The sequence below is a fragment of the Marmota flaviventris genome, chromosome 7, assembly GCF_047511675.1.
Source record: "Marmota flaviventris isolate mMarFla1 chromosome 7, mMarFla1.hap1, whole genome shotgun sequence".
Taxonomy (NCBI): Eukaryota; Metazoa; Chordata; class Mammalia; order Rodentia; family Sciuridae; genus Marmota; species Marmota flaviventris.
The window spans coordinates 11,797,149-11,823,976 of record NC_092504.1 but is presented as its reverse complement, the minus strand read 5'-3'; the positions used below and the strand labels follow the sequence as shown (position 1 = coordinate 11,823,976).

General features: G+C 41.9%; 1 protein-coding gene across 1 annotated transcript in view; it reads left to right on the top strand.

The window, feature by feature from the left end:
• The first annotated feature begins 4,610 nt into the window (after positions 1–4,610).
• The window catches only part of Tapt1 (transmembrane anterior posterior transformation 1), a 54,962-nt gene continuing 32,744 nt past the window's right edge, over positions 4,611–26,828 (top strand). The window contains exons 1-3 of the mRNA XM_027939266.2: positions 4,611–4,851; positions 13,460–13,590; positions 24,416–24,534. Of these exons, the coding sequence (XP_027795067.1) occupies positions 4,653–4,851; positions 13,460–13,590; positions 24,416–24,534 (449 nt within the window). The 5' untranslated portion in view covers positions 4,611–4,652. The remainder of the gene's footprint in view (positions 4,852–13,459; positions 13,591–24,415; positions 24,535–26,828) is intronic.

Here is a 26,828-nt window from a genome sequence, read left to right as displayed (position 1 = left end):
AAGAACATGAACTTATTTCATACACTTCTATTACATAAAACAAACCTGTTTATAGGTCTCCAGAATCTCTTATAAAACATCCCTTCTAACAAAGTATATTTTCAGTAAATCTAACTTATGAAGGTTTCAGCCACGCATTCTCACCAGATAAATGCTTTTTACTCATGAGTGTTTTATTTAAATGATAATAGGTACATTAGAATCAAAGGCACATTATTTTGTTATATCTTCAAGAAATAAACTGAGCTGATGTACTTTAGAAATACATGGAATAAAGCCCAGAAAAGATAAAACATAATGAATATCAGTCAAAAAATGCCAAAGACAGAAAATATTATTACTAAAACCCAGAGATGAAATAAACTTACATAAATTTAGTGCAAGGGCTTGCTTGCTCTGGGCCCAGTAATATATTTTATTTCCTTTGAATGTCAGTGGCAAAGCTTTTCAGATTTTTTATAAACCTTAACTCTTATTTTACTCTTTGAAGATAAAATGGTGAATGAATTAAATTCAGGACTACAGCTTGTGAATTAGACATGTGGTTTTATGGTTCAGAAAATAGAAAAATGTACAACCAAAATGCAGTTTCAATTGATACAGATGAAACCAAAACCACTGAATTCACTGTTTCCATCTATACTACCAAAATGAACTACATAGTACTGTGATCATCTCAAATACTATTTCATGTGCTATTAAACCTCACCTGAGAGCAGTGTTCTTAAGAGTGCATTGTTATGATCAGGAAAACTTGTTTCAAAATGCAGAAACCCTGAGGTGTGGGATGAGAATTACAGCCTTAGAGACCAGAGGTCAGTGAGAATTCAACAGTTTATTCCCTTAAGGTGAATGGATAGCAAACTCATGCATAGAATATAAAGAAGATGCATAAAGACTTACATGACTCTGATGTGTTATCGATACAATTACTGCATTTGAATTCCTGCATTCATATTTTAGACCCAAATACAAAATGACTTCTACTTTCCTATAATCCTCCATAGTTTAAACCTATCCAGCTATTTTTTAATGCAGGTGTCTGAGAATCTAAAAAAGGATTTGTATAGATGTTAACACAAAATTTTTGAGCTAGAAGAGGCCATCAGAGTCTAGTCCAATGCTTCTCAGTTGGAAAACCCAAGCAGAGAGGGGTCATCTATGCTCATTTGGTCAAGACTCTTCATTTGGAAAGTCAGAGAAAACCCAGGCCTTTTCATGATTGAGGTCTTTCATTGAAGTATTTGAGGGTTTGCTACTCAGCTAAAGTGTAGGAAACTAATTTCAAACACATTTTAGGGGCAAAATATCAAGAGATAAAACCCCTTTGTAGTTGAAAAATGAAAATTTCATAGTCTAAATGAAAAGAAATACTCAAAAGTTATTGTGAAGAGGAAAGAAAAATCGTATTTTTTTCTTGCTTCCATTATGGAAGAGATATTGCCCTATTTACCAATGAAATATACCAAGGGCCCAAGTGGGTCTTTCCAGGGTCACGTAATTACATATGTGGACGAGATGGTATATTTTCCAGTGCTCATATGATGAACCCAGTGTTCCTTGGTCTGTCAGTGCTATTCCTGGGGAGGAAAGTATGCACACATACAGGCTGAAAAACATATCTTTCTTTGAACATTATTTTACGAAATGGTGGAGCATAATGATTTGGACAGTAAGTGGTAAGAGTTTATATGCTCCATGAATATAGTGTTTTGGAGTATGACTCCCCGGCTCATAAACAATGGACTCAATATATTTTGTTTAGTCAGAAAATCCTAATTATTAAATCTTTAATTAATTTATGCTTATGCAACTTATTTTTGGAAATTGTGTATACTAGTCATTAGCTTCCATTCTTTTAAAAATTGTATTTTGAAATTTTCAAAATACAACAACAGCCACATAATTGAAACTAGGAGACAAATCTCAACTTATTTATGAACTCACATCCAATATTCCTCTATTAATTTCTCATGGATGAAGTGTTTCTTTCACTAGCAGATAGTACAATACTATGCTTATTACTTGCAGAATGTTCAAGTTGAATTTTTGTACCTCATTGTCATCTAAATCTAGTTTTATCTTATAGCTAACCACAGAATATTGTTGATGCTTCCTTAATGGGGAGGGTTACTGTTTTAAAAACACTCCTTTTTTAAATGAGTTATAAATCTAAGCCTGTATTTTCTTTCTATAACTGATGTTAACTATTTATCTTCCTCAGAGATTTGCTGGTCCTTCTGTGTTGTGTAAATTCTTAAGGCTATTTGTAACTTAAAGATTCAGAATATATATTTGAAAATATCCTTTCTTGAATTTTGAGTAAGTTGCATACCTACACAAGAGTAGTGTTGATTGAAAAATTACTTACATTTTAATTTTTTTAGTATTGGGGGTTGAACTCAAGGGTGCTTGACCACTGTGCCACATCCTCAGCCCTTTTTGTTTTTTATTTTGAGGCAAAGTCTTGCTAAGTTGCCTAGGGCCTCACTGAGTTGCTAAGGCTGGCTTTGAACCTGTGTTCCTCCTGTCTCAGCCTCCAAAGCCACTGAGATTACAAGCATATGCCACTGTGCCCAGCATATTAAGAATTTTTAATATTATGGTGGCCATTTTATGTTTTTAAAATTGTGCAGTTCCAAATGTCAGATAAAACAGTACTCTAGAGAAAAGACACAATTGCAAAGAGGCTACAAATCCCTCAACTTCCCCCCATTCTATTTTGCTCCTCTTGTTGCCCAGAACACCTGCAGTACTTAGCCTGGACACAGCTGCTCTCTTCCCCTTTGCTAACTATTTTAAAAAATTAGGCAGAGGTTTGGGGACACAATGTCTTTCCCCGGGCCTGATCTACAAAATGAGATATGTTCATTCATACAACGACCTGCCTTAGGAAACAAAAACTGGGATTCCTTCCCTTCCAGTCAGAATTAAAGTCAGGAGCAGCAAGCCAATAAATGTGGTGAGACACCAAATGGAATCTGACATAAACAGCAATAAAATCTATTTCCTTCTTGACCGTCAGGGTGTAATGGAACAGGGGATGATTTTACACATAAAAAATTAAGAGAAAAATTTGAGCAGAAAAGAATTAAAGGCCACAAAGTTGTGAGTCCCTTTTCATTTTCAAAACAATTATTAAGATCTGAACAGGGCATTTGTTTTCGATTGATTCAGTTAAGGTTCAGTTTTAATCAAATACAACCAGCACAGAATTTTATGGAGGAATGGGCCAGCAGGAGTAAAGTGTGGATTTTGTAATCGGTTTCAGAGGATCTCCTTCCCAGGATCAGCTTTCACCTGCCGGGCTTTTCAAAGTCCGCCTTGATCCCTCACCCCAGCCTCCAGCCCAGCGGTCAGACCGCCTGGCTCTGCACCCCCCCGCCCCGCGCTCCCCAGAGCAGCCCCCCTTTTCACACTTGCTAGAATTCGCTACGTGGTGTTTGGCCTGCAACAGCAGGACCCTCCGGCTCTCGAGAACCAACTCGAGCTGGACTTTGCTTTACGCAGAACTGTCAGGTTTAGAGAAATTTCCTGGCAGCTTGGTGTCTGGGAGGGATCAGTTTTGCTTTTGCTAATCAAAGTTTACAAAAGCACAGGTGAGCTGCTAAGTGGCATACGGGAAATCGGGTGCCACTACCCACGACTGGGGCGCGCAGCCCTAAGAGGGTAAGCGGGTGGCAAAGGTCCCCGAGCCCGAGACGACTCCACTCCCAGGAGCACGGCGGCGGGCGGGGGTTTCTCACGCCCGAGCCGGGAAAAACTGGTCCAGCCCCACCAAGCGCCCAGGTGACGGAGCTCGGACGCCGTGGTGGGCACGGGCCATCCAGCCCCGTTCCCGACAGTCGCGTCCGCAGCGCGCTAAACGCACAAGGCACTCCGCACGTCGGGCCGAGTCCCCCGCGGGTGGCGTTCCCTCCGCTGCCCCACCTGTAGTGAAGCTCCCCCCAGCTCCTTGCCCAAGTGCTTTGGAACCTGTCAACGGCCAGGCAATGTGACAGGCGACCATAAATATGCAGGAGAGATGCAGACAAAATAGCAGACACACGGGGCCAGCGCTCGCGGGAGTCGAGGACCTGGAGACCGGCCCCGGCCGCCGCGCCCGCGCCAGCGCTGCCAAGGCCGGGCGGGCGGCGCCGGCGCACTCCGGACACCAAGCCTGCAAAAGGGGCCCCGGGCGGGCAGCCGGACACCCCGCAGGCGGCGGGCAGCTGGCGCCGCGGCCACCGCCCCCGGGCTCCGCAGCCGACCCACCGCGCGCCGCCGTCGCCGCGCCCGCCCCGCTCCCGCCGGGTCCCGGGCCCGAATCCCGGAGGCGCCCTCTCTCCCCGGCTGCGCGGCCCGGCTGCATGGAGCCCAGCCCAGCGTCCCGGCCGGCCGAGCCCGCCGCGACCAGGGAAACTGCCGCTCGCCACGGCGAAAGCAGGAAGAAGATGGCGGCGGCCGTGGCGGCAGCGGCGGCGGCAGCGGCCTCGCACGCACCGCTGACGCCAATGGCGCGCGCCGGCCGGCGGGCTACGGATGGCGGCGGCGGCAGCGGCGGCCCGGGCTCCGGCGAGGGGCGGGGCGAGTCGGGGAGGGGGCCGGCCGGAGGCGGAGGCCGGGCCGGCGGCTGGAGGGAGGCGGTGGGGACAGTTTGTTGTGCTCGGAACATGGCGGGCGTCGGCGACGCGGCCGCCCCGGGAGAAGGTGGCGGTGGCGGCGCGGACGGCCAGGAGCGGGACGGCCGAGGCGAAGCGGAGCAGCCGGGCGGGAGCGGCAGCCACGGGCCTCCTCCAGCGCCCCAGCACACGGAGACGCTGGGCTTCTACGAGAGCGACCGGAGGCGGGAGAAGCGCCGCGGCCGCGCAGGTGAGCCGGCGGGCGGGCGCGTAGGCCGCGGCGGGGCGAGGGGCGCGGGCGGCGGTGTCTGCGGCCCGCTCCTCCCGGGCGTCGCTGCTCCGGGGCCGCCGGGCCGTGGGCGCGCGGAGCGGCCGCGTCCCAGGCTGCTGGGGCCGCTGACAGCTCTCGGGCGGGCTGCGCGCGGCCGAGGCCCCGCGGCGGCGCCCGGCAGGTGTGCCCCGCGGGAGCGCTGCCCGCCCTCAGCCTGGCCAGCCGGAGGCCGGCGGGCATTGCCGCCCCAGGAGCCCGGAATGGGAAGCACAGGGCTTTCCTAGTCGTGCTCACCCAAGGTGACTTTTTTGTTCCGTATTTTAAAGGAACTTGAGCCGTAGAAACCTGTTAACTTGCCCTCCAAATAGATTTTTCACACACGCAGCTAGCAGGGTGGCAATGACCGTGAAGTGAAGTTCAGTAGTTTATTATTTTTCCCAGAACAGAAATATTTAGCACTCCTCAAAATGTTTCACGTGAACTTTTCCTGAACTGAAAACTTGGACCAAAAAAAAAAATATATATATATATATATATATATATATATATATATATATATATATATATATATTTGCCACGTGAGAAAATCTGCATCACTTCTGAACCTGATTTTCAGTAACTGCATTTAAGCCTGTTATCATATTACAATTTCTGTGCGTTTTAGGTTTTTTTTTTAATTGCATTTGTATTCATATTGCAGTTGGATAGTAAGCTTAAAAGAAAAGATCTAGAGATATTTGTTTCATGGAATATAGAGTAATTAGAGTGTTTTAATTCTTACATAATTCCAAGTCTTGGACAGCAAGCTGAACCATAACTCTATTAAATTTCTTCCAGTTAAAAATTTGATTCTAGACTGACACAGCCGAATAGAGGCTGTGTTAGCTGTTATTTCTTGCAGTTCACACACATAAGTGCTTAAGTTATAAAGCTGATGCATCATTGATTGTTCTTGGGTGTTGAAATTACAGGAGTACTTAAAAGACCAAGAGGCTGATCAGATGAGATCCTAATTGATTTGCTAATTCTCTGAACTGGACACATTTTTAAATAGGTTCATATCTTTGAAAACTTAAACACAGACTGCGCCTTGTTTGGTCTTTTTTAGTTAACCATTTGAAATTTCTCAACAATTCTTCATTTGGTTTAGTTGTCAGTTAAACACTTGCTTGCTAGAGTCCATTAATTGGTAGGATATAAATAAAACAAAGCATTAAATCTTTCAGCTCCCTGTTTGCTTAGACTTGACTTTTGAAAGCACTCTTCAAATTGAAATAAATCTGACCAGTTTTCACTTTAGTTTCTTTAAATTTTTTTGAGTTCAAGAAAGCCAACATTTTAAAAGCTGGTTTGTTGTTTGCATGAAGATAAAATGAAGTTATTAAGAGCCTTTGATGAGCACAGACCTTGGGCTGGTAGAATTGCACATAATTCTCCTTCCCTGGCTTTCTGAGATGGAACTGGAAACCTGGGATGGGTCTGGATACCTGGATTTCCATACACTTCATCCCATACTCCACCCATTCTTCACCAGCATGGTTCCCTGAGCTTGGTGTACTGAAGATGAACTGAAGATGTTTGACTGGGTCTTAACCCATGGTTAGAGTCTTCACTAGAGCTTTAGCTGTTGGGATGGTCCTCCTTGTTTCCCCAATTCCATCAGTTTTATGAGGAGAGATGACAGTGGTCACTCCTTTTTGTTAGGTCACACTAGCCTTAGGGATTAGGAGTTAGGTGAGCATGTTCCCAAGAACATGTCAGCTGGAGGCCCCAGCCACTAGTGTTGTAGTGGGCCTTGGCATGATCTCCTTCCTCTGTCCCCTGGCGTCTGCTCCTGTTGCAGCTCATGTCTACATGTAACTCTGATGCTGCATTGGTGGAAGATTCCCCCTAGATTAAAATTCAGTTAGCCATTCTTCCTTGTTCACTCTGCTCCGCCAGCACAGCCCCTTCTCTGCTCCGCCAGGACAGCCCCTTCTCTGCTCTGTAATCTTCCCTTCCTTTCCAGAATTTAGAACACTGTTTTCCTGGCCAGAGGGCCTTTGAGTGGCACCACCTAGTGTTGGACATAAAGCATTTCTCCCTGAGTCAAAGGAGTCTTCCCAGGTTGGCAGTCACACTGAAGGTGTTACCACTAGTCTATTCTTCCTAGTAAGTCCTCCATGAATGTGCTGTTGCCTCTCTGCAAGTTGGGTCAGCCTTCGTTTTTCCTTTTCGAAAGTCATATCTTAGTGTCTTGTTGGCCTAAACATCACTTAGTTCCAAACTCCCCTTTATCATTTCTTCCAGGGAATTGGGGGCTTTGATTATAAGACATTTGTCCATCAGTCCTAACAGCCTAGGATTCCCCAAGCGAATGTATGATTTAAGTGCTTATCCATATTCTCCAGCTAGTAAAATAAATCAAAATGTAGAATTTAAGCTTCATTTTTTTTTTGTTTTGTTTTTGGTTTTGTTCCTGATCATCTTGATTTATATATTTAGAAAAATAAATATACACATTTATGTATATACCAACTGCATTTATCTACATAAGGTATGGTTTTCTTATTGTTTCTTTTCAAACTCTTCTCTCACTTAGTTCTCAAAACTTCCATTTTGACTGTGATACCTTGGCAGTAGGTTAAAGCTTGTCTCTGATGCTAGTACTTACACCTTACAACAGGGTACCCACTGAGCTTTCCTAAAAGTGGTCACACCTTGAACTCTGGGGATGATGGTCATCTAGAACTGCATTCTCACTTCTTTGGTTTTCTTTTTTTCCTATTCTTAAAAATGCTGTATTTTTCCATTTTGCTCTTTAACATAAAAGAACAGATAATGAGTGCTACATATCATCATGGATTTGGCCTTGTCCCCCCTTTGATTCATCCACAGAAGTTCTGGGAGGGAGAAGGGTAGCCATATTCACCTTGGGGTATTGGCATCCAACAAGTCACCTTGGGACTGAGAGTTAGGCAATCTGTGTTCTTGGCTTGGTTCAGTCATTGAATTGCTTTGTAGCCAGTGCTTGCTTAGATGGCTTGCCTAATCCATTTGGCTCTGTTTCATAGTGTCACTACTAAATAGTACCTAAATTATCTAAGTTGGCATAGTCACCGTGGAGACCTAACAGAAGGTTCAGTGTAAGATAAGTGTGACACCTGCCAGTGAGGCTGAAGCAGTAGCCTCCTTAGGCAACTGTCGGGTTCATAGGGATCAGTCTGCCTTGTAAACAAAAAGGCTGAATTGGGTTTGGGTGAACAGTGAGTGCTGTTTCTAATGAGAACAGTACCAGGGGGCCCATGCTGTTTCTTTTTCCATGGTGACTATTGTTTCTGCAGCTCAGACCTGTTTTCTGACCTTGGTTCTCTTCTTTGCTTTACCCATCATTGGACCTCTTGCTTTATCTCTGTAAGAGGTTGGGCAGAGGCAGGAGGAAAGATTGAAACTCAGAAAAGCCAATGGACCTCCTTATTAGGAATCCTCACAGAAGATTTCCAGTGGAAAAAAGGTTTTAACTGTTGGTATTCCTCATGTCTTGTTACTTGTGTAATTGAAAAATGTAAGTTCTTCCTGTTGAAATATATTTTCATTTCACCAGTCTTTACCCTCCATAGAATATTTATATGATCATCCCTGTGGTCCCAACTCATCCTAATGGATGACTAAAGGCCACTAACTCTGAAATTGTGACTTAAAGGCAGATAATTTCTTACTTACAAAGGAAAATAAAAATAATTAGAAAATGGCTGAGAAATTACCACAACCCAGCTACAGATAAGTAAAATTAACTCCTTTTCTCTGACAACCTATTGTTCTGCTTTTAAACTCCTCACTCGATTTACTAATTAGTATGTATAAGCCAAACAGACAGTGAAAAGTTATTCTCTTTTGTCTCTGATCAGTTCATTATCTCTTTTAAATTATTTAACTTTAACTTAGTTTATCCTTCAAAATTCAGTCCTAGTAGCTCATTTGTGGTTCATTGTGGCAAATATGTTTTAAACCATTAACAATCATATTATTGGTATACTGTTTCCATTTTTTTAATCCTTTACTTTGTAATCTGTATCCTTGGAAAAGTTATTTTTTAATTTTGTACCTGTTTTCCATCTCTAAATTCATGAATATTCTTCCTGTTCTTTACTTTCTCAAAAGAGACTATAAACATTTTTTTTGAGGAGCATAGTAACTTGTGAAAAATGTTTCCTTTGCTTATATTTGAATTCAGAGGACAGAATTGGTATTATATTGATTCCCCAAAGTCTGAGTTTTTAGTTTGCCTTTCATAGGGTGTGCCTCTGCATTTATGTAATAAATTTACATTTACTATTTAATGTAACCATAATAGAGTCTATAAAATATTTCAGCTAAAAAAACTGGATATTTGCATGGTTCATATTTTCTTAACAGTTAACTAGTATTACTTTCCAACTTACTTTTTCACTGTGCAATGCTATTTTAAGAATGATATATTTAGACATATTACTGAATATATAAATATATTTATGATTACTCATTGCTTTTAATATTTATTTTACCTAGGTTTTTATTTCTAAGCTGTCTTGGAAAATAATTAAGCATAATAATTCTTTTAAGGGTGAGGAAGAAAAAATTTACACTATATTTGTTTTCAGTTTAACTGAATTATAGAGGAGTTCTATGGGGAAAGCTGAGAATTGATTGAAAATATGCTGGAGGAATTGATTGGCATTTATGATTGATATTACTTTTCTTATGTTAAATATTCACAATTGACAAGCCTTAGCTCTAATGTAGAAGCACTTACATTATAATTAAATACTAAAATCCCCCCCGCTTTTTTTTGGTACCAGGGATTGAACTCACAGGCCCTCAACCACTGAGCCGCATCCCTAGCCCTGTTTTATATTTTATTTAGAGACAGGGTCTCGCTGAATTTCTTAGGGTCTCGCTGTTGCTGAGACTGGCTTTGAACTCAGGATCCTCCTGCCTCAGCCTCACCACTGCGCCCAGCTATCCCTATTTTTAATAGAGTTTTTTGAACGTTGTTTTTTCTTCATAAGATCTGGATAAATGGACAATTTTTTTTGACATCTAAAAAGTTCAGAAAATAAATATTTGGATTCTTTTATTTTGGAAAAGAATGCTCTTAAAATGGAAAGTAGATGTATGGCATAACAAATGAGAACGACTCCTTTGCTAAGAAAGAATGAAATGCCATCAGGCACAGGAAAAGTTGAGGGGTACTCCTCTGGCAGAGTTCTTGAAGGGTGGTACCCACAGGCGAAGAATAATAGCTCTCCTTAATAATGATCAGGAAGTGATACCCCAAATCACAGGGCAGATAATTGAGACAGGCATGCAGAATGCTAGAGAACAATGTTTAACAAAGCAAAACAAAGTCGCAGGTGTGCCAATGGTGGTAACATACTGCAGAATACAGCCTCTGCAAGGGTGAGGGAGAGCAAAGGGATGGGTCAGCCTGATAACTGGGCACCAGGCAGTGCTGTCCTCTTCCTTGCACAGGAATCAAAACCCAGTCGGGACTAGGTCATGTTCTCTCAATGCTTGCTGGATAGATGGATGATGATTAGGATGTAGGGGAGACAGCATGCTGAACATGGTCCAGATCTAGGTTCTGGTCCAGTTTTGCCCTTAACTTTTCAGTGACTTTGACCAAGTTTCTCAACTTTCTCTGTTTCTTCATTTGTAAAATGTGAATGCCGTTAATTGCTCCCTGTAGCCCCCTTAATCGTTGTGAAAATTACTTGAAGTACTGGATGCAAGGCCTTTGTAAGTTGTTCTGTGCCTCCACGTAAACTGTCTGGATCCTTTAAACAGGGCCTCTTCTCCAAGAGTTGGTGAGAGGAGATAAGGGAAAGCTCTTGAGACATTTGATACCTGGAGGCTTGGGGTTGTTTTGTTTTGTTTGTTTCTTAGAGTTACGTTATCCTATCTTCTAGAACTGTTCTCCATCCCATCAGCCAAGCATTTATTGTGCTCAGAGATAACCCCTTCTGTCAGAGCTCGATCAAGGCTGGACATTAGGAATATAGCGGTACATGTTATTGCTCTCAAGAAATTCATGGTCTTGTAAGGCAGCTGAATGGTTAGTGGTGCAGTGTCACAGAAGTCAGCCCAGGTGCTGTGGCAGCCCAGGGAAAGGGGGGGTGTCTAGTTTTCCAGAAAGAACACTGGCTCCTGTTCACAGCACCTGACAGTGATAGGCAGCATAAAATAGTGACGAAGGGCACGTGCTTAGGGATAGACTTCGTAGAGACCTCCTTAGCTTCTCTCTGCCTTGGTTTCTTCATCTGCAAAATGGGCTTAACTCTAGAACCTGTTTCATAGTTATGGGGGGGTCACACTATGTTTTTATCATTTGATGTTTTAACATTCTCTGTTGTGATGCAAAATTAGTTTTAATAAAAATTCTTATTTCTGGAGATGAATTCCAACTACTGTTAGGTATTTATAATGTAGTTGAAACACTTTTGTTTCTTACAGAAACTGTTTATTGTTCAACCATAGAAACAGGACTGCAGAAATAGCATCAGTAAACATTAGATAACGGCCAAGCCAGAAGTGGTGAACACTGTGGAACTTGTAAAATGAACAATAAGTGGTTCAAGACATTGTGGCAGGCTTTGCGGTTTTCATATGCATCCATACAGATATGGTCAGTCCTCAGTGATCTCTGTGGAAGGCAGGCAGGAAGCAGGTGTCACAGAGCTGCCTGAGCATAAGTTTTCTCTTCTGTGAAATTGAGGGGGCCGGACTGGAGCTCCTTCTTCTCGTTGCTGACGCCATGCTTTTCTTGTGGGTCATAACAGAATGGATTATGGTAAAAGCTGGCCTCTGCATGCACCAAGGGAGACACCATTGTGGAAGATCATTTTCCAAATAAACTAGGTAGCTATCTAAGCCTTTTTACTTAATTTGCTTTTTTAAATTTAAAATTATTGTGTGAGTGCCCGTACCTCTGTCTCAGACCCTGAGGCTGCCCAGCTTCTGTCCTTGTACTTATGTGCGTCTGTATGCAGCACCTAGAGCCCTCCTGGCTGTGACTGCACCATGGCACCTCTTCTGTCAGGAGCTGCGGTTCAGGCACCTGCTGGGCCACCCTTTACCATCACTGTGACCCACAAACAGAGTAGAGGCTGGGTATCTACCAGGGCTGGCTGAGTGGGCACCAGAAGCTCCTCCCCAGTCTCAGAACAGTTGTCCCAGTCGGGGGTCTCTTCTCCTAAGAATCTGGTGTTCTCTTCTTTTGCCATTAGATTTCCAATTCTCTTTTTTTAAAAAAAAAACTGATAACATTGTTATTTATGAAGCAGTTCTAATGGTTGGACATTTTGATTAATTCTACTTTTTGTGTTCATAAGATCATCTTTAAATATGGCGCCACTAACTCTTCAAACAGATTACGAATGTAGTGTTTAAAGGTGTGTGTGTGAATACTTACAGAGGACATAAAACAAGCCACTTAACACGTTGCTGGTAGAAGTAGGGATCTCTTCCAGTCCCAGAGGAGTGAGCTGTTTCAGACCCCCTGTTCAGGCACAGCTCAGTCCTCTTCTAAGGGTGTTTTTGACTATCAATGCTTTCCCTGCGCGTGCAGCCTAGCTTCTGGTACTCAGTGCAAGATGCAGCTCCTTAAGCAAATACACATACATGAAACCAACCTTCCTCTGTCATTTTGGGAGGAAACTTCATTACTCCATTTAGTAGCAAGAGAGCACAAGAATAGCCAGAGAGCAGTTTGAAACCTTTTGGTATCCTGAGTTCTGGAAAGGAGTTTGGTCTCCTGCAGAGTAGGAGTGGGAAGAAGTGCTGCTGAGGTGGTGGGCTGTCGGGGAAGGGTAACTCTGGGTAGAGTCAGGGCCAGGCATACCCCTAGGACCCCCATATTGAGCCTCCAGTTGTAGTTGGGGGAGAGACTTCAACCTGTCTTGGCCTTGCTTTCCTCATCTGAGATTAGGGGCTGTTGGCTGGATTTGCTTCTGAGGAACAGGAAGCTGGGTAGATAGGAAGACTCTGGGAGAGGGAGGTGTCCCCTGTCTGAATGCCAGTGGCTTGGTTCAGCTGCTGTGACCATCCTGTTGTAAGCCCTCACACAGGAAATGCCATGGTTGGCTGCCTGTGCAGGATCTCTGAGGCGGATCTGCGACTGCGATGGCGTGTGCAGTGTTCCTGGGGTTCACACCTTGTGGCTCTTGGCCTCTGGCAGTGCCTGTCAGAAAGCCTGGTTCCCGTGGACTCTCTGCATGTTCACCTGATAGACTCTTGGTAGCTGCTCTTTTCCTCTGCCATCTGTCCATCAGTCCAGGTCCTGTATCCCCCTTAAGACCCAGGACCAGGCTCTTGAAACTCTTTTCAGAGTCTCCTGGCTCTCAAGAAGCAGTCCTTTCCATGGGCTATGGCGTTTCCAGTTCACACCACACACAGCATTCTCAACACCAGTTGCTGCTCACTGTGTGTAGATGGTTCTAGGAACAGAATTATAAATTGGTTCTCTTTTTGTTTTATGTATGTATTACTGTGGCCCCAGCTAGCCTGTATGTTCCTTGATAAACACTGTTCTTTTTGTTTTGTGTCATTGTTTTGTTTTTTTTTTCTGTAGAGCTTTCATTGTTGAGGTTCCTCAGTGCTGAACTAACAAGAGGGTACTTCCTCGAACATAACGAGGCCAAGTATACAGAAAGAAGAGAAAGAGTGTACACTTGTATGCGAATACCAAGAGAATTGGAAAAGGTACATTTTTATTTTTCATTTCCAGACATCATTTTGAAACTTATGTCAAATATTAATTATGAAAAAAATGTGAAGATCTTCAGTTGAGTTTCTAAGATATTGGAAATGACATGATAAGTAATTAAGTATATTGGGGAAGTAGGAATTCCCTTATAGGAGGAGACATTAAAAAGTTAAATTGTTATGTTAGAACCAGTGATAGTATAATAATCAATTTTGTCAAAATCTTAACTTTGCTACCTACTAAACTATCGTAAGTAGTTTATCCAAATAACTTTCTCCACTTCTATACTCTTATAATCTCTTCATTTTTTTTCACTAGAAGCAGTATTTTTTCCACTCAACATGATGAATCACTTAATTTCAGCCTTTTTAAGGTTTCACTCCCTTAGAAGCCCCCATATGTAAGATATAAGTGACAGATGATTTGCTTTACGATCATAAAAAGTGTCACGGTGAGGGTGAGCTTAGTAAGAGCATCAGAAAACTTCCCACACCTTATCCCTAGCCTGTCTCAGCCCCTCAGGGCTGATAAGAGAGGACACTAGAGCTCTTTTTTTTTTCTAAGTGCTGCTAGAATTGCTGAGTCTGAATAATTAATTGCATGTTTTCTTGCTAGAAGAAAGGAGTAAGAAATAATCCAGCTTAGCTATAGTGAAACCTGTTTTCATACTTTTACAGTAACATAAAGCTTGTAATGATTTAGTTGTTTTTTTTGGAATCATGTTTTCTGTGAACAGTGGCTATCTGGAGCTTTGTTGGTCTGCTCTGTCAGTGCAGGCTAATACTGAGGTATGGGAATGGTAGGCAGTGGGAAGCAGGACCCACTCGGTGTGGCCGATGTTCTTTTCTCTCTGACAGTTCATCAGTGTGGTAGAGGGTGACTAAGGGTAGAGTGAGTTTCAGAAGCATCTCTTTACATGGGCTCCTGCTGGAGTGCCACTTGCTGCAGTTTTAGGAAGTTTTATATTGTGGCGGGATTTAGTGAAGTGAGCAAGGGAGGGTTGGCGAGAACACAGATGTCACAGTGGTCTGATGGCCTTTGAGAGCCTCGGGCACTATACCAGTTCCTGCTGCTTTTCTAGGGAGGCAGAGGGTCTGGTAGAGGCTACTTGAATCCAAGGGACTGAAGGGTGAGCCAGGAGATGGAGGGTCACATGAGACTCTGCCACATCCTTCCAGCTGCATTTTATGTACTGGGTTTGTCTAAGATTTTGTCTGGGGGTGGAAGTCAGGGGAGAGCAAAGTTTCTTCTGCTTGTAAGAAAATTAAAGGTGAAATCAGTTCTTACATCCTTTGAAGTGAGAGATAAACCATGAGGTGAAAGTGTGAGGGCATAGCAGAGGTAGGGGCAGGGACAGTCTGCCCAGGCCTATGTTCATGCAGGACAAGGCCAGCACACTCAGCCTTTACCTGACTGGACTTACCCCCAAAGCCCAGGGAGTTTTCTCCACCCATCTGAGCAGTGCCAACTCCCATTTTCTCTGGGGAGGACAGAGAGGGATTTGCCTGCAGCCCTCAGTCTTCAGCAACACAGCCAGAGCATTGCCTCAAGGAGCAACCCCTTTGGTTGCCCATCCCGTGGCAAAACTAGTGAGCAGTGGCAGCATCCAGTCACGATTCTGAGGCCTCCCAGGGGCAAGTGAAGTTCAACTGCCTTGTGAGGAAATGCCCCCCAGGTCTTGATGAGACTTAAGCATCCGCAGGTGTTTTAAACAGGGTCCATCTCCAGACCCTATTGGGTCATGTGATCTGTATGATTAGTGCCCATCAGGATTTCCTTTTCCTTTTTTATTTAGAAGAAAATAGGAAAAGTATTAGAGAACATTCTAAGGGTTACTATTGTCTAGGAAACTTCTATTTCATTTATATGAATGTAAAATATGTAGCATCAGACAAGTTGAATTAACACTTAACATTCAATTGTAGTAATTTTCTAAATCATTTCTTTCTTCTGAAAAAGGGTTTTGTTTTAGGCATATTTAGGAAAATTTGTTTTCTTATAACAATTAAGAAGATTTAAAGCTTAAATGGACCAAAGGCTGTTACATTTGTCAGTTTAGAGCAATTTCTCCTAAACTTTTTAAAAATTATTTTTAGTTATATACAACACCAGGATACACCCTGACATAATCTCAAAAGCATGGAACGTAGTCCGCTCCAATTCAGTTTCCAGCACTTCCCACCTTCCTCACTCCCCTCCCTGCACTCCACCAAGCTCTCTAAAATCCATTTACAGTTTTGGGGGGAAGTTGTTGTTTGTTTGGTTTTTAATGAGTGTCCTGTGTATACACCTAATGCTGGGACCCATCATACCACATCCATGCATACACATAGGAAAGTTTGGCTAGAATCATTTCACTGTTCTTCCTATTTCCTATCCCTTCTTCCCCCCTCCTCCATCCCCTTCATCCTCTACTGTTCTTTCCTATATTGTGATAAAATTCCCTCTCCCTTTTTTAAAAACTTCTCTTTCTTCTTCTTTTTTTAATCTCCCTTCTCCCACTACCACTTTATTTTGGATTACCTTCTACATATCAGAGAAACATTTGTCCTTTGATATTTGGGGACTGGCTTATTTAGCTTAGCATAATAGTCTCCAGTTCCATCCATTTACCAGCAGATACCATAATGTCATTATTCTTTATGGCTGAGTAATATGCCATTGTGTATATATGTACCACATTTTCTTTATCCATTCATTGGTCTCCTTAACTTCTAAGGCCAAGTGAAATTTAGAACAAAGCAGAGTTAGGTTTTAATTCTAGGCTAAAATGTCTTGCATAATAGCATGAATTTACTCTGGTATCTTTAAGACTTTTATTTTATATAAGCAAGCTCTCATTTAATATTCTTATTATAAATATTAATTTTAACTCTATTTTATTGGTCTCCTTTTAGTTTACATTGTCTATTCTAATATATAATATATCTATCTTTTTTTGGAAAATGCTATGATATTTTCAGGAAGAGAAACTTGAAAATTAGAGAGCTTTGTTTTTTTAAAGGTTGTAAATACAACAAAACATCTAATTAATGTTTGTCCTTTAAGGTCAAGAGAAAGATCAACTCAGTATCTCCTACCAAACCTGTTTATTAGTGTAAAAGAAAAGAACTCCGAAAATTTTTGTGTGCTTTCATCTCTGGACTAACAACTCATCTTTGACATCTAGTAAAGGCAACTAGTTTGAAGTAGTATTTCCAACTTTTCATATATTTTTGTTTTCATGCTTGAACTTCTTATTTGGGGGGGGGGGGCACTTCTTTTTCTCCCCGATCCCTCTTCCTCACACACATTTTTAGCATCTTATCCCAGATCTGCTGCTAATACCTCTTGGTTCACTTGGTGAACTTTATTTTCTGTCTTTATATCCAAGGAGATGGAATGACTCTTCCCCACACTGTTAATGGAGAACTGGGAGGAGAAGTGGTTAAGAGAATGTCCTCTAAGCCAGGTTGCCTGGCTTGGGATCTAGGCTTATAGTTGATTAGCTGTGAGTCCTTGAGCAGCTCACAAAACCTTCTGAGCCTGGGGATCTCAGTGGGTGTCTTCTCCATGGTGGACCTTATAGGAGGTTGAAGTCCGCAGCAGTCCTTCCCTTGTGCACATTGAGGGCTGCCTGCACATGGAAGTATTCCCAGGAAGAGAATCTCAAGTGGGAGAACTCAGTGCCGTTTTTTATGAGGGTCAGAGAGGTCAACATCCAGGGAAAATGATCCCAGAGACTTTCAAAATAATGAACTTAATCAGAGTATCACATGGAGCTGCCTTCTTGTTGGTCAGATGGAGGTACCCTTTAAGAAAACGTAGGAATGTCTGTCGTTTTACCTCTATTTCAGCATAGAAGTCCTGGAGCTCACTGTGAAACGAGTAGAGCCTGCTTACTGACACCCATGTTTATGGCAGTGGTTTCTTAGGCACCTGCTTGGTTTCTAATTTCATGAAAACTTGTTGGAGTATCATTCCTGTAAATTCTTCTCATGACGCAGCCATTGTTTGTAACCTACCCTTGCTAGATGTCCCCCTGCATGGCTGCTTAGAAACAGAAGAAAATCAGTGCAGATGTCACAGAATTTCAGCAGCCATGGCTGGATTTCTCCTTGGCACCAAGGTGTGTCACCTCCTGCTGTGACAGTGGTGGCAGCAGCTTCCAGGCTCCTGCTGCAGTTGTCTTAGCTCTCTTACCAGTGCCCCAGCCCCTTCCAGAAACTCCAATGAGAGGGAGGAGCAGCCCGGGTGAAGCCCTCTGCAGCATGGGGAAGCCCTGCTTGCTCTTGAGCATGTTGGACAAGCCAGCGAAGAAAAATTCCAGGGCCCCTTTCACTGAGGTATTTAAAGACCATGTGGGAACTTGGCACTGTGGGGCTGTGTTTGTTAGTAACTTATTTCTGTCATGTTAGCTTTGGAAACAATCTTGAACCTCTGTCTTTCTTTGCTTTGTGCTCTGCCAGACCACTATGATCCCTTACTCCAACTGATACTTCCCTTCTTACCTGTCCATCTGCTTGCTCTCACCTTCTGTGATGCCACTGATCACTGCCCAAGAATGGAGGTGTGTGAATCTGGGAAATGTGTGATCACTACCTGCAGCGGCTTCCTTTTACTCTGCAGCTCTGAGGACCCTGCTTATTGACTCAGCCTGCTATGGGGCATGAAGGCTCCCCCATTACCCCAGCCCTCCCCAGGAGCTTCACTACCCTGTCTGTCCCCTGTAATAAATAGCTCAGCTTGGTGGGTTGTCACAGAGGAGTAAGTAAGTCTTCAACATGGATTGGAGATAAGAGAAGTAGGAAAATTTTATATGCATGTTCTTTCTAAATTAAAAAAAAAAGTTTTTTTATTTTCCTCTTATGAAATCTATCCTGTTAAATGTGTGCAGATGCAGATTGTGATTAGTAGGAAGTCCTTTATCAAGACTGCTTGGTTTCCCATAGTTACAGAGGTTTATGTAGCCTTGCCTATCATAGAAGAGTCTGGCTGTTAGTCCTTTTGTTGGCTGTCTCCTAGAGTGTAGATCTCCCGGAGGCCTGGATATTTTAAATTCAGGTGAATGAAAATGACTCTAGATAGGAATGTCCTTAAATCTGGAAGCGATTGCTTTCAAAGTCAGTGGTTTGTAAACTTTCTTGTTGACAGCCCATTCTGCTTGACATTCTCTAATAATGGATCCCTGTCTGTGGGTGTGTTGAAGATTTCTGGAGCATAGGATAAAAGTTTGAGCTCCTTAGCAATTAACAGAAGATCATTTCATCCCTCTTACGTAATAATTAACGTTCTAGCCTCACAGCCTGTAATACACTGTACCTTGCATGCTCTTCTCTTTGCCTGGGAATTCTGGTCCTCTTTACTGTGCCTGGCAGAATCTAGTGCCCATCCTGTCTCCTCCGTGGGAGAGCTTTCCTAGCTCTTGCTCCTCATACCTGTTGCGCAGAGCCCCACTCCCCCCACACAACAGACAGACTGCACAGACCTGATCTCTTCAGCTGGTTTCCAGAGCAGCGTGACTGCTTCCTTCACTGGCACTTACTATACAGCTAGTCAGCTCCAGGGGAAGGCCTTTCCTAAAGACCTTTTCCCCCAGTATAGGATTGAGCAAGATATGGTCTGGATCCTGTGGCACACACTCGAGCTCTATAAAGAGAGAGACTAGGGTCAGGAGAGGGGACCTCTTTCTGAGACTCTTTTCTCCTCTCTCACCACACACAGACCTGTGGTCCTCAGTCAGGGTGGTGGCAGTCATGGTGGGAGAGTTGGCGTTGAGAATTTTCAGAAGATGATCTATGCGCTCTGAAGAGATAGGTTGTGAATTTCAAAACCATTTTGCTTCTTTCATTTTAGACGTAATGTTTTATTTATTTTGAAATTTCAAATGCTATTTAAAGGAGACAGATTTTTCAAAAGGGAAAATAAAGACTTTTTAAAAAAAAAATCCATTTTCTATGGGGACAGACTGGTATTTTTGTTTATTTCTTTTGAGGCAGGGTTTTTCAAGTGGGTAAGAGCAACAGTAGTTGATTTAAAATAAATGTGATAAAAACAAGATGTAGAAATTTTTACTGGCACACAATGTTTTGTTGACCTGTGTATCACCGAAGCACTTCCACTTTGTCATTTTCTCAACATCGAAGATCAGATGTTAAAAACTTATGTGAAGTCTTTTAAAAATATGTATTGAATGGCAAATCCATTGTGAGTTTGAGTCTGGAAGGCTTGAATGACAGTTGTCAGTAGTAACAGTAGTGCTTCCGTTTTCTGCAGCCTGGCGCCCTGGCCCTGCCGGCGCTGCTCAAGAACTTGGGCAGACTCCTGAGTCTCACTGTAGGCAGTGGGGTGCTGTTTTCTGCCTCTAAGAGCAGAGATGAAGTGTGACTGAGGCCACGTGCACAGGCAGACTGCAGCCCAGCAGCTGCAGAGGCTCCTGAAGTCCTGCCAGACAAGGCCTCCAAGAGATAGAGGCCCATGAACGTTTCTGTCCTTTGATTGTTTTCACTTATAGGAACAGCAAGAATCACCCTCATTCATCAGCAGACAATTATGTTGAAATAATTATTTTTTCATATGCATATATATTTGATAAATCTCTACTCTGAGAGTGGATTTTAAGAGATTTTTAAATCGTGTGCCTGTGATTTGTAACTCAGAGCTTTTAATTCACTTTTGTTCAAAGAATATGCCAAAGTGTTCCAGCTCCCTGCCCTCTGCAAAGCTCCCTGGAGCCAGCTTGAGCCATCTCCAGTGCTTGTGATAGCTTCTCAGGCAGGGAACTAAATCTCAACCTGCTTCTTTTTGGGGACCCAATTTTCAGACTGGTTTACCACCTTTATTGGGTCATGAATTTTAAAAAGGGAGAGGAAACATCAATCTGTATTTCTTAGGATAATAGTATTATCTTTGTGAAGCTTTTCTTTTGATATTTTGGGTGCATAGTGAATTGCAATATAAATGCATTTCTGACTGTGTGTTGTTTTTAAAAGTTGAATCCTCTTCTTTGGGCAATAAGTTCCTTTGTAGAACTTTGACCTTCTTAAAGTAGTGAATATGTATTTATTCAGCTTTCAGTCTGCATTGTCAGAGCTGTACAATAAATGGTGAGGGGAGAGGTAAAGGGACAAATCAAAGAATGAGCCAGCCCTAGGAAGGTCTTCACAAAAGATCTTGTGTAGCATTTTGTCTTCCATCCCTGAGATAGGGTGTGTGTCTACCACAGAATGCAAAAAGCCCAGCTTGCTATTTCTCCTTGGAGTGTTTCATTATGCTTTGGTTCTTTGCCATATTTTTGGTTTTCTGCTTTTTGTTAGACATGCACTTGCTAATTCACAGATGACACGCTCATTATAAGGCCTTCCCTGTAAAGGTGAAAAACAAGTCAAGTGAGCACAGCCCTCTACCAGGTAGCTGAGGTGAGGCTGTGCAACTCACCTGAAGAAGCGGGGCGTGGGAGGAGAGTGACCACCACTTAGGGGGCCCGGGGTTTAAAGAGGTGTATTCCAAAATCATTGTAATTGTACTTCTTGCATTTTAGCATCAATGTTGTATTTATTTTGAAGTTTCAAATGACATTTAAAGGAGAACAGGAGACTTTTGTGCTTCTCAAAAGAGAAGCAAAGGCATATGTGCTCATTTCATTAACTTAAAGTCGCACCTTGTATGTTTGAGAGGAATTTTCTTTAGCCATTACTGAAGAATTTTCTTTAGCCATTACTGAAGAATAACCTATTTATGGTTATTTGTCCAAATGAAAAGGAAATAGTAGTTACCTATTTTATCAAGATGCCATGACGGTATGGAAGTGCACATTGTTATTATTAATATGTTCTCAAAGCTTTTAATTCTTAATAACAAAGCTAGCTGCAAACCTAAATATGTAAAATCACTAGCCCTGTATAAAATTGACTCATTAAATTTCTATTATTTCTTATTTTGTATGATACCAAGCAATGGGCAAGACCAGTTAGCAGAAAGAAAACTGCCTTAGCCTCTATAGCCAATGGAAATAGTAAGAGCTTTTGCTCTGCTCAGACTACTTTAGGGAGGGCCTGGGGCCTGCCTGGGGTCAGGCATCAAGCTTGAGCTGGTTCCTGTCACCCTTGCATGTCCTGGGGCAGGTGTTCCACCTTAGGAGCTCCTGGTGAGTTGTCAGGGGTGACATTGACCTCAGGAGTGTTAGAGGATTAAGCAGTGAGCACCTGCCACCCCCCAGAACACCTGCGGCACCCGACACCTTCCACGCACGACTTGTTGGCTTTCTGGGTCTCTGCGTGCTAAGTGAGAAGCAGGCACAGACACCACCCTGCATAGAGTGGCTCATGGTACACAGTGCGGCTTCATGTCCTTCACAGATGAATATTTTCAGAATTATATCTTGCTTGCTTTTTTAGGAAAGTTTTGCCTAAAATTTTAAAAAGTGCTGTTTTCTGAGAATATGTAACATCAGAACAGCAGGTATTGGAGTTGCGGCACATTTCTATTTCACCAGACCCTAAAAGGCTGGTGCTCTTCTTCCTGTCGTGTGTTCCTGTGTGCATCAATGACTTCTTCAGGTTGAGCCACTTGTTTCCTCCAACTTCATGTTGTGGTGTACTGTGCTCAGGGCTCTTGGAGGTCCAGTTTCAGGTCCAGCACAGTATGGGCACACTTGCCTGTCCAGGGTTTATACAAGATTTTAATGTGGAAGGGTGGTCCTCTGACTTGTGTCCCTGTGCCGACCATGGATGATTCCAGTTCAGGTTCCTCTAAGACAGCAAAAGGTGACAGTACATTTTAAATCTTTTTTGTCCCCTTTGTGTGCGTGTCCATGCCTTGTGCCCTAGGAGGCCCGCTCCCCACAGGCCTCGTCTTCTTAGCTGTGGGGCACATGCTCTTGTCTCCTCAGATGTCATTTCAGGGTCTCCTCTTCTGTGGAGTTTTTCTCAGTCTCCCTACGTTGGTTTGGCTGTCGACCACCCTGTGCTCAGCACACACAGTTTGTCCTCACGGCCTTTAGCACCATGCAGACCGCTAGCTGACTGTCTGTACCCACAGGCTTGCACATTACTAGGCCCACAACAGCAGCTAGTGGGTGTTGGCCCAGCAAGAGCCATGGAGACAGCTACCTGCTCCCTTTCCCATGCACTGTGTCCTGCGCACACACCACAGGGCCTTCTGGGAACGCAGGTTCCAGAAGTTTCTGCTTTGGGTGCTCCACCAGGCAGTCCACCTGAAGATAGGGAAAGGCTTCTCATTGACAGGAGAAAAATAAATAAGAACCACTACTCAGTCTTGTGCACCTCTCCTTTGTAGGTAAATCAGGGATACAGATGCAAAACAAGGACTCTCCCCTGCGCTGTGGCATGTGACTTGTTGGGTTAACATTGTACTTTCATTGTTGTTCATATGAGTCTGAATTGTTGAAAACAGAACAAAAACTATTAGGATCTACATATTCAGCTTAAGAAGTTTACACATATTTGTGTAATATATTTTTGAGACACTTACCAAAAATTAATAAAACGTATGCCTTTATTTAAAGATGTGTGTATTAGTTTGTCCGGACTACCATAATAAAGTACCACAGATTGAGTGGCCTAGACAATAGAAAGGTGAGGTCAAGGTGCAGTGGGTTTGGTCCCCTCAGAGGCCCCTCTCATTGGCTGACTGATGGCCACCTCTCCTGCGTCCTCACATGGTCTTCCCTTTGGGCCCATACTAACAAAGTTTTAACCTCATGCTACCTCTTTAAAGACCATCTCCTGGATGAATTGAGTGGGGCTGGTGTAGCCTGCTGCAGTGTGAAGTTTAGCTATCATCTGTAGGTAGGACTGTGTATTGACTCTGGGGATGCAGAGTCTGACGATGAGGGTTGGTAAAGCAGACTCCATTCGTGTGTTAGGCCTGACGAAAGCTACCACCTAGAACACAGAGTTTACTAGCCTGGGCTGTCTTCTTCAGCAAACCACCAAGACTCTATCCTCCTGAAAATATAGTCCCAGATTTAACAGGTAAAAATATATAATGTTACCAAAAAATTAGAAAGGACTTGACAGGTGACTAAGAACATTGGAAGAGTACATGTATAATGGCATAAATTGACATGATCATACTTCATATACAGAGATACAAAAAATTGTGCTCTATATATGTAATAAGGATTGTAATGCATTCCACTGTTGTCGTGTATTTAAAAAAAATAATAAAATCAATAAAAAATTAACATGTGCTCCTGTTAAAAAACTAAGCCAGTTCAAATTAAAGATTTAAAAAAAAAAAAAAAAAAGAGCAGTGGTAGAGTTAAAAAAAAAAAAAAAAAAGTTAGCTGCTAGTTCCTAAGTTAACAAGAATAAGACCGTCCCAATATAGCAGCTTTCAGTGTATATGAAATTGTGTTTAAGTTAATAATCAGTTCACGTTTTTAACATAAATAGTATTTTAACTCTTTCAGTCTTTTATAAAGCACTCCAGTAAATAGAAAATAACAAATTTAAGTAAGAGGTAAGAAGTTTTACCTAAAAAGTTTTCTGTAATGTCTTTAAAGTGGGAGGAGGTACCCAGAAAGCTCCATCCGACGCGGCATAGCCATGGCCAGGGCAACTTGTCTTGAGTGAGTGACTTCTTATAGGTAGTAAACCAATGACTCTGGAGAAATACAAACCTGACTTTGAAAAGGTACTGTCGTTAAAATGTAGTTCATGTGCCCAAGTGGAATTATTAATTTCCTGTATCCTGAGCTAAGTTGTAAGAAATTAATTTCTTATCAAGTTTAGAAATTTTCTGATTATTTGAAATTTTTATCTATAGCTGTTTGAAGAATATTTGACTTATTTTTCCTTTTCTCCTTTTAAAATGCAGCTCATGTTTTTTGGCATCTTCCTGTGCCTGGATGCATTTCTGTATGTGTTCACTCTGCTTCCTTTGAGAGTTTTCCTGGCACTGTTCAGGCTCCTTACTCTGCCTTGCTACGGCTTAAGGTAAGTTTAAGATCCTTAACTATCTTAAGTGTCTAAATTATTTCATTATTTTTTACTAGTTATAGGATTTTTAGAATAAGGATAGTTTATGGTTTTATTCACACCTTAGCCCTTAGTGCATAAATTAATTGTTTATCTTTTGAAAGAGTATTATATGTTTATATAATATCATACATTTTATATGCATATTTTTTCCCAGAAACAAAACTTTTGCTGTAGCCAATAAAACGTTATTACAAGAGACTTTATCAAGGCCCAGAATGAGAGTTAAAGATTTGCTTCTGCCTTTCTTTTCTCCAAGTCCCTGGGCGTGCTAGGCATCCTTTTGGAAAGAGGGTTGGGTTCTAGGTTAGGGTGGTAGGAGGCGGGTGATTCCAGAATCTTCTAAGGAGCTCTTACTGCAGGGTTCCTCCTCCTATTGATCTAAGAATCACTATGTTAGTGGCCTGTGGAGTCTTAGTTATTGATTACAGGTGAGACTCCCCCCCTGATTTGTGACAGCAGAAAAATTCATTCAGGATACTGTCTTCATGGGAAGAGTCAGACAGCCCAACCCAACATTAGTTAGCTGGTTAGTTATAGCAAACACCTGACTTCTCTAAGCCTGTTTTCTCATTGCTTAAAAAGGGATATTGAAAGCTCAGTATCTTTACCACAAAGACTGGGAGATGTAAAGAGACCCTAGCATAATGCCTGTTTCATAGGAGACAAATACCAACTTCTCTCCCTTTCTGCTCTACCAAATCAGAGTAGGGTGAAAGTGTTGAGCCCGTGTGAAGCTTAGTGCTTACTGGTCTTAAGGCTGGAAGGAAACTTTGATTTTGCAGGTTTTTTTCTTTGTGTAGTTATGTCAACATGCCTCCACTCTGTTTAGTTACTCTTCATTAACATTATTATTTGGTTTTTAGTGTAGTTTCTGAGTTACATTTCCAACTTGCATCACTTTACTAAATGCATTTCATTTTGAAAAAAGTTTTAAGATTGCTAAAATGGACAGTAATTTATGAAACTTAATTTACTGTAGTGACTCTTTCTTTGTATATAAAATGGATTAACCATGGAAATTGAGTTTATAAAAATATTTGTCTGTACAAAATTTCATATATATATACATTTTTTTGAACTATGATCTCTAAAATCTTCAAAGGAGAAAACAAGCATAAACTTAACATATATAGTTTCTTCAAAAATTAAGAGTTTTGATATGAAAATCCTTGCATTGTAAATAGGAATGATTTAATGATCATGGTGATCATATTGGGACAAGAATAAAATTTATTCTTTGTAAGATTGCTTGGACTAAAAAGTTATAAGAATTCAGCTTGTGTTTGTGGTATGTATGATACTTTACATATTCATCTGTCTCACCTTCCAGAAAAATAGTGAATGATGTTACATATTTTATTAACCATAAGTTAATCAGATGTGAGAATCATCTTAGGAATTTAACTGTTTGCTTTAAGATATTTCTAATAGATTATTTATTTTTTGAGAAGGCCTTGTTCTTATGAGTGCACCTTTTAAAAGACAGTTGTGGCATGGTGCTTTTATAGTAACGAAACCTCACCTCAGTTCATTGTTTATTACTGTTGTGAGCTCAATAAATTCATGATGTTTTACTAACCTTGTCAGAAAGCCAGAGCAAAATCTTCACCTATGGCTACATAAAGAAGATAAATCTGTGGAAATTTGGATATAATCAGATGAAACTACCTGACAAAATAATACGTGGGGATTTTCACATCTATGTTATGAACTAGATGACTTCTTCACTATCCTCTGGTGGACAAGATCAGCCAGTTTGTGTTCTAGCCACCTTCTTATGAATGGCATTTAGAGACTTAGAATGTTCTAGATGATTATTAGCATGATGAGATGAAGCATGGGAAGAGCTTAATCAACTCCTCCTCCTAGAGCGGGTTCCTTTCTTGCGTCCGTTAGCACACAGGTGACCACATGGAGTGACAGTGATTTGCCAGTATTCCCAAGGGTCTCTTTTGGAGCATTAATTTGAAACCTCATTGTGTTCAGTCATCTACTCTGTGCCACATTCAGGCTCATTTCTGTGTGTCCCTTGTCACTTAGGGAAGCAGGGCACTTAAGTAGCACTAGAAAAGTCTTGTTTGTTCTGAATACTAAAAGAGGTATTGCAAGGAATAGGAATCTTAACTCTTCTGCTCCTATTTGTTGAGTGACTAATGCCTCCTAGATCCAACCTTATTATATTTTAATATTTTAGCACATAAAAATGATTGTTTTTTTATATTAGTTTGAAAGACTTTACAATCTAAATT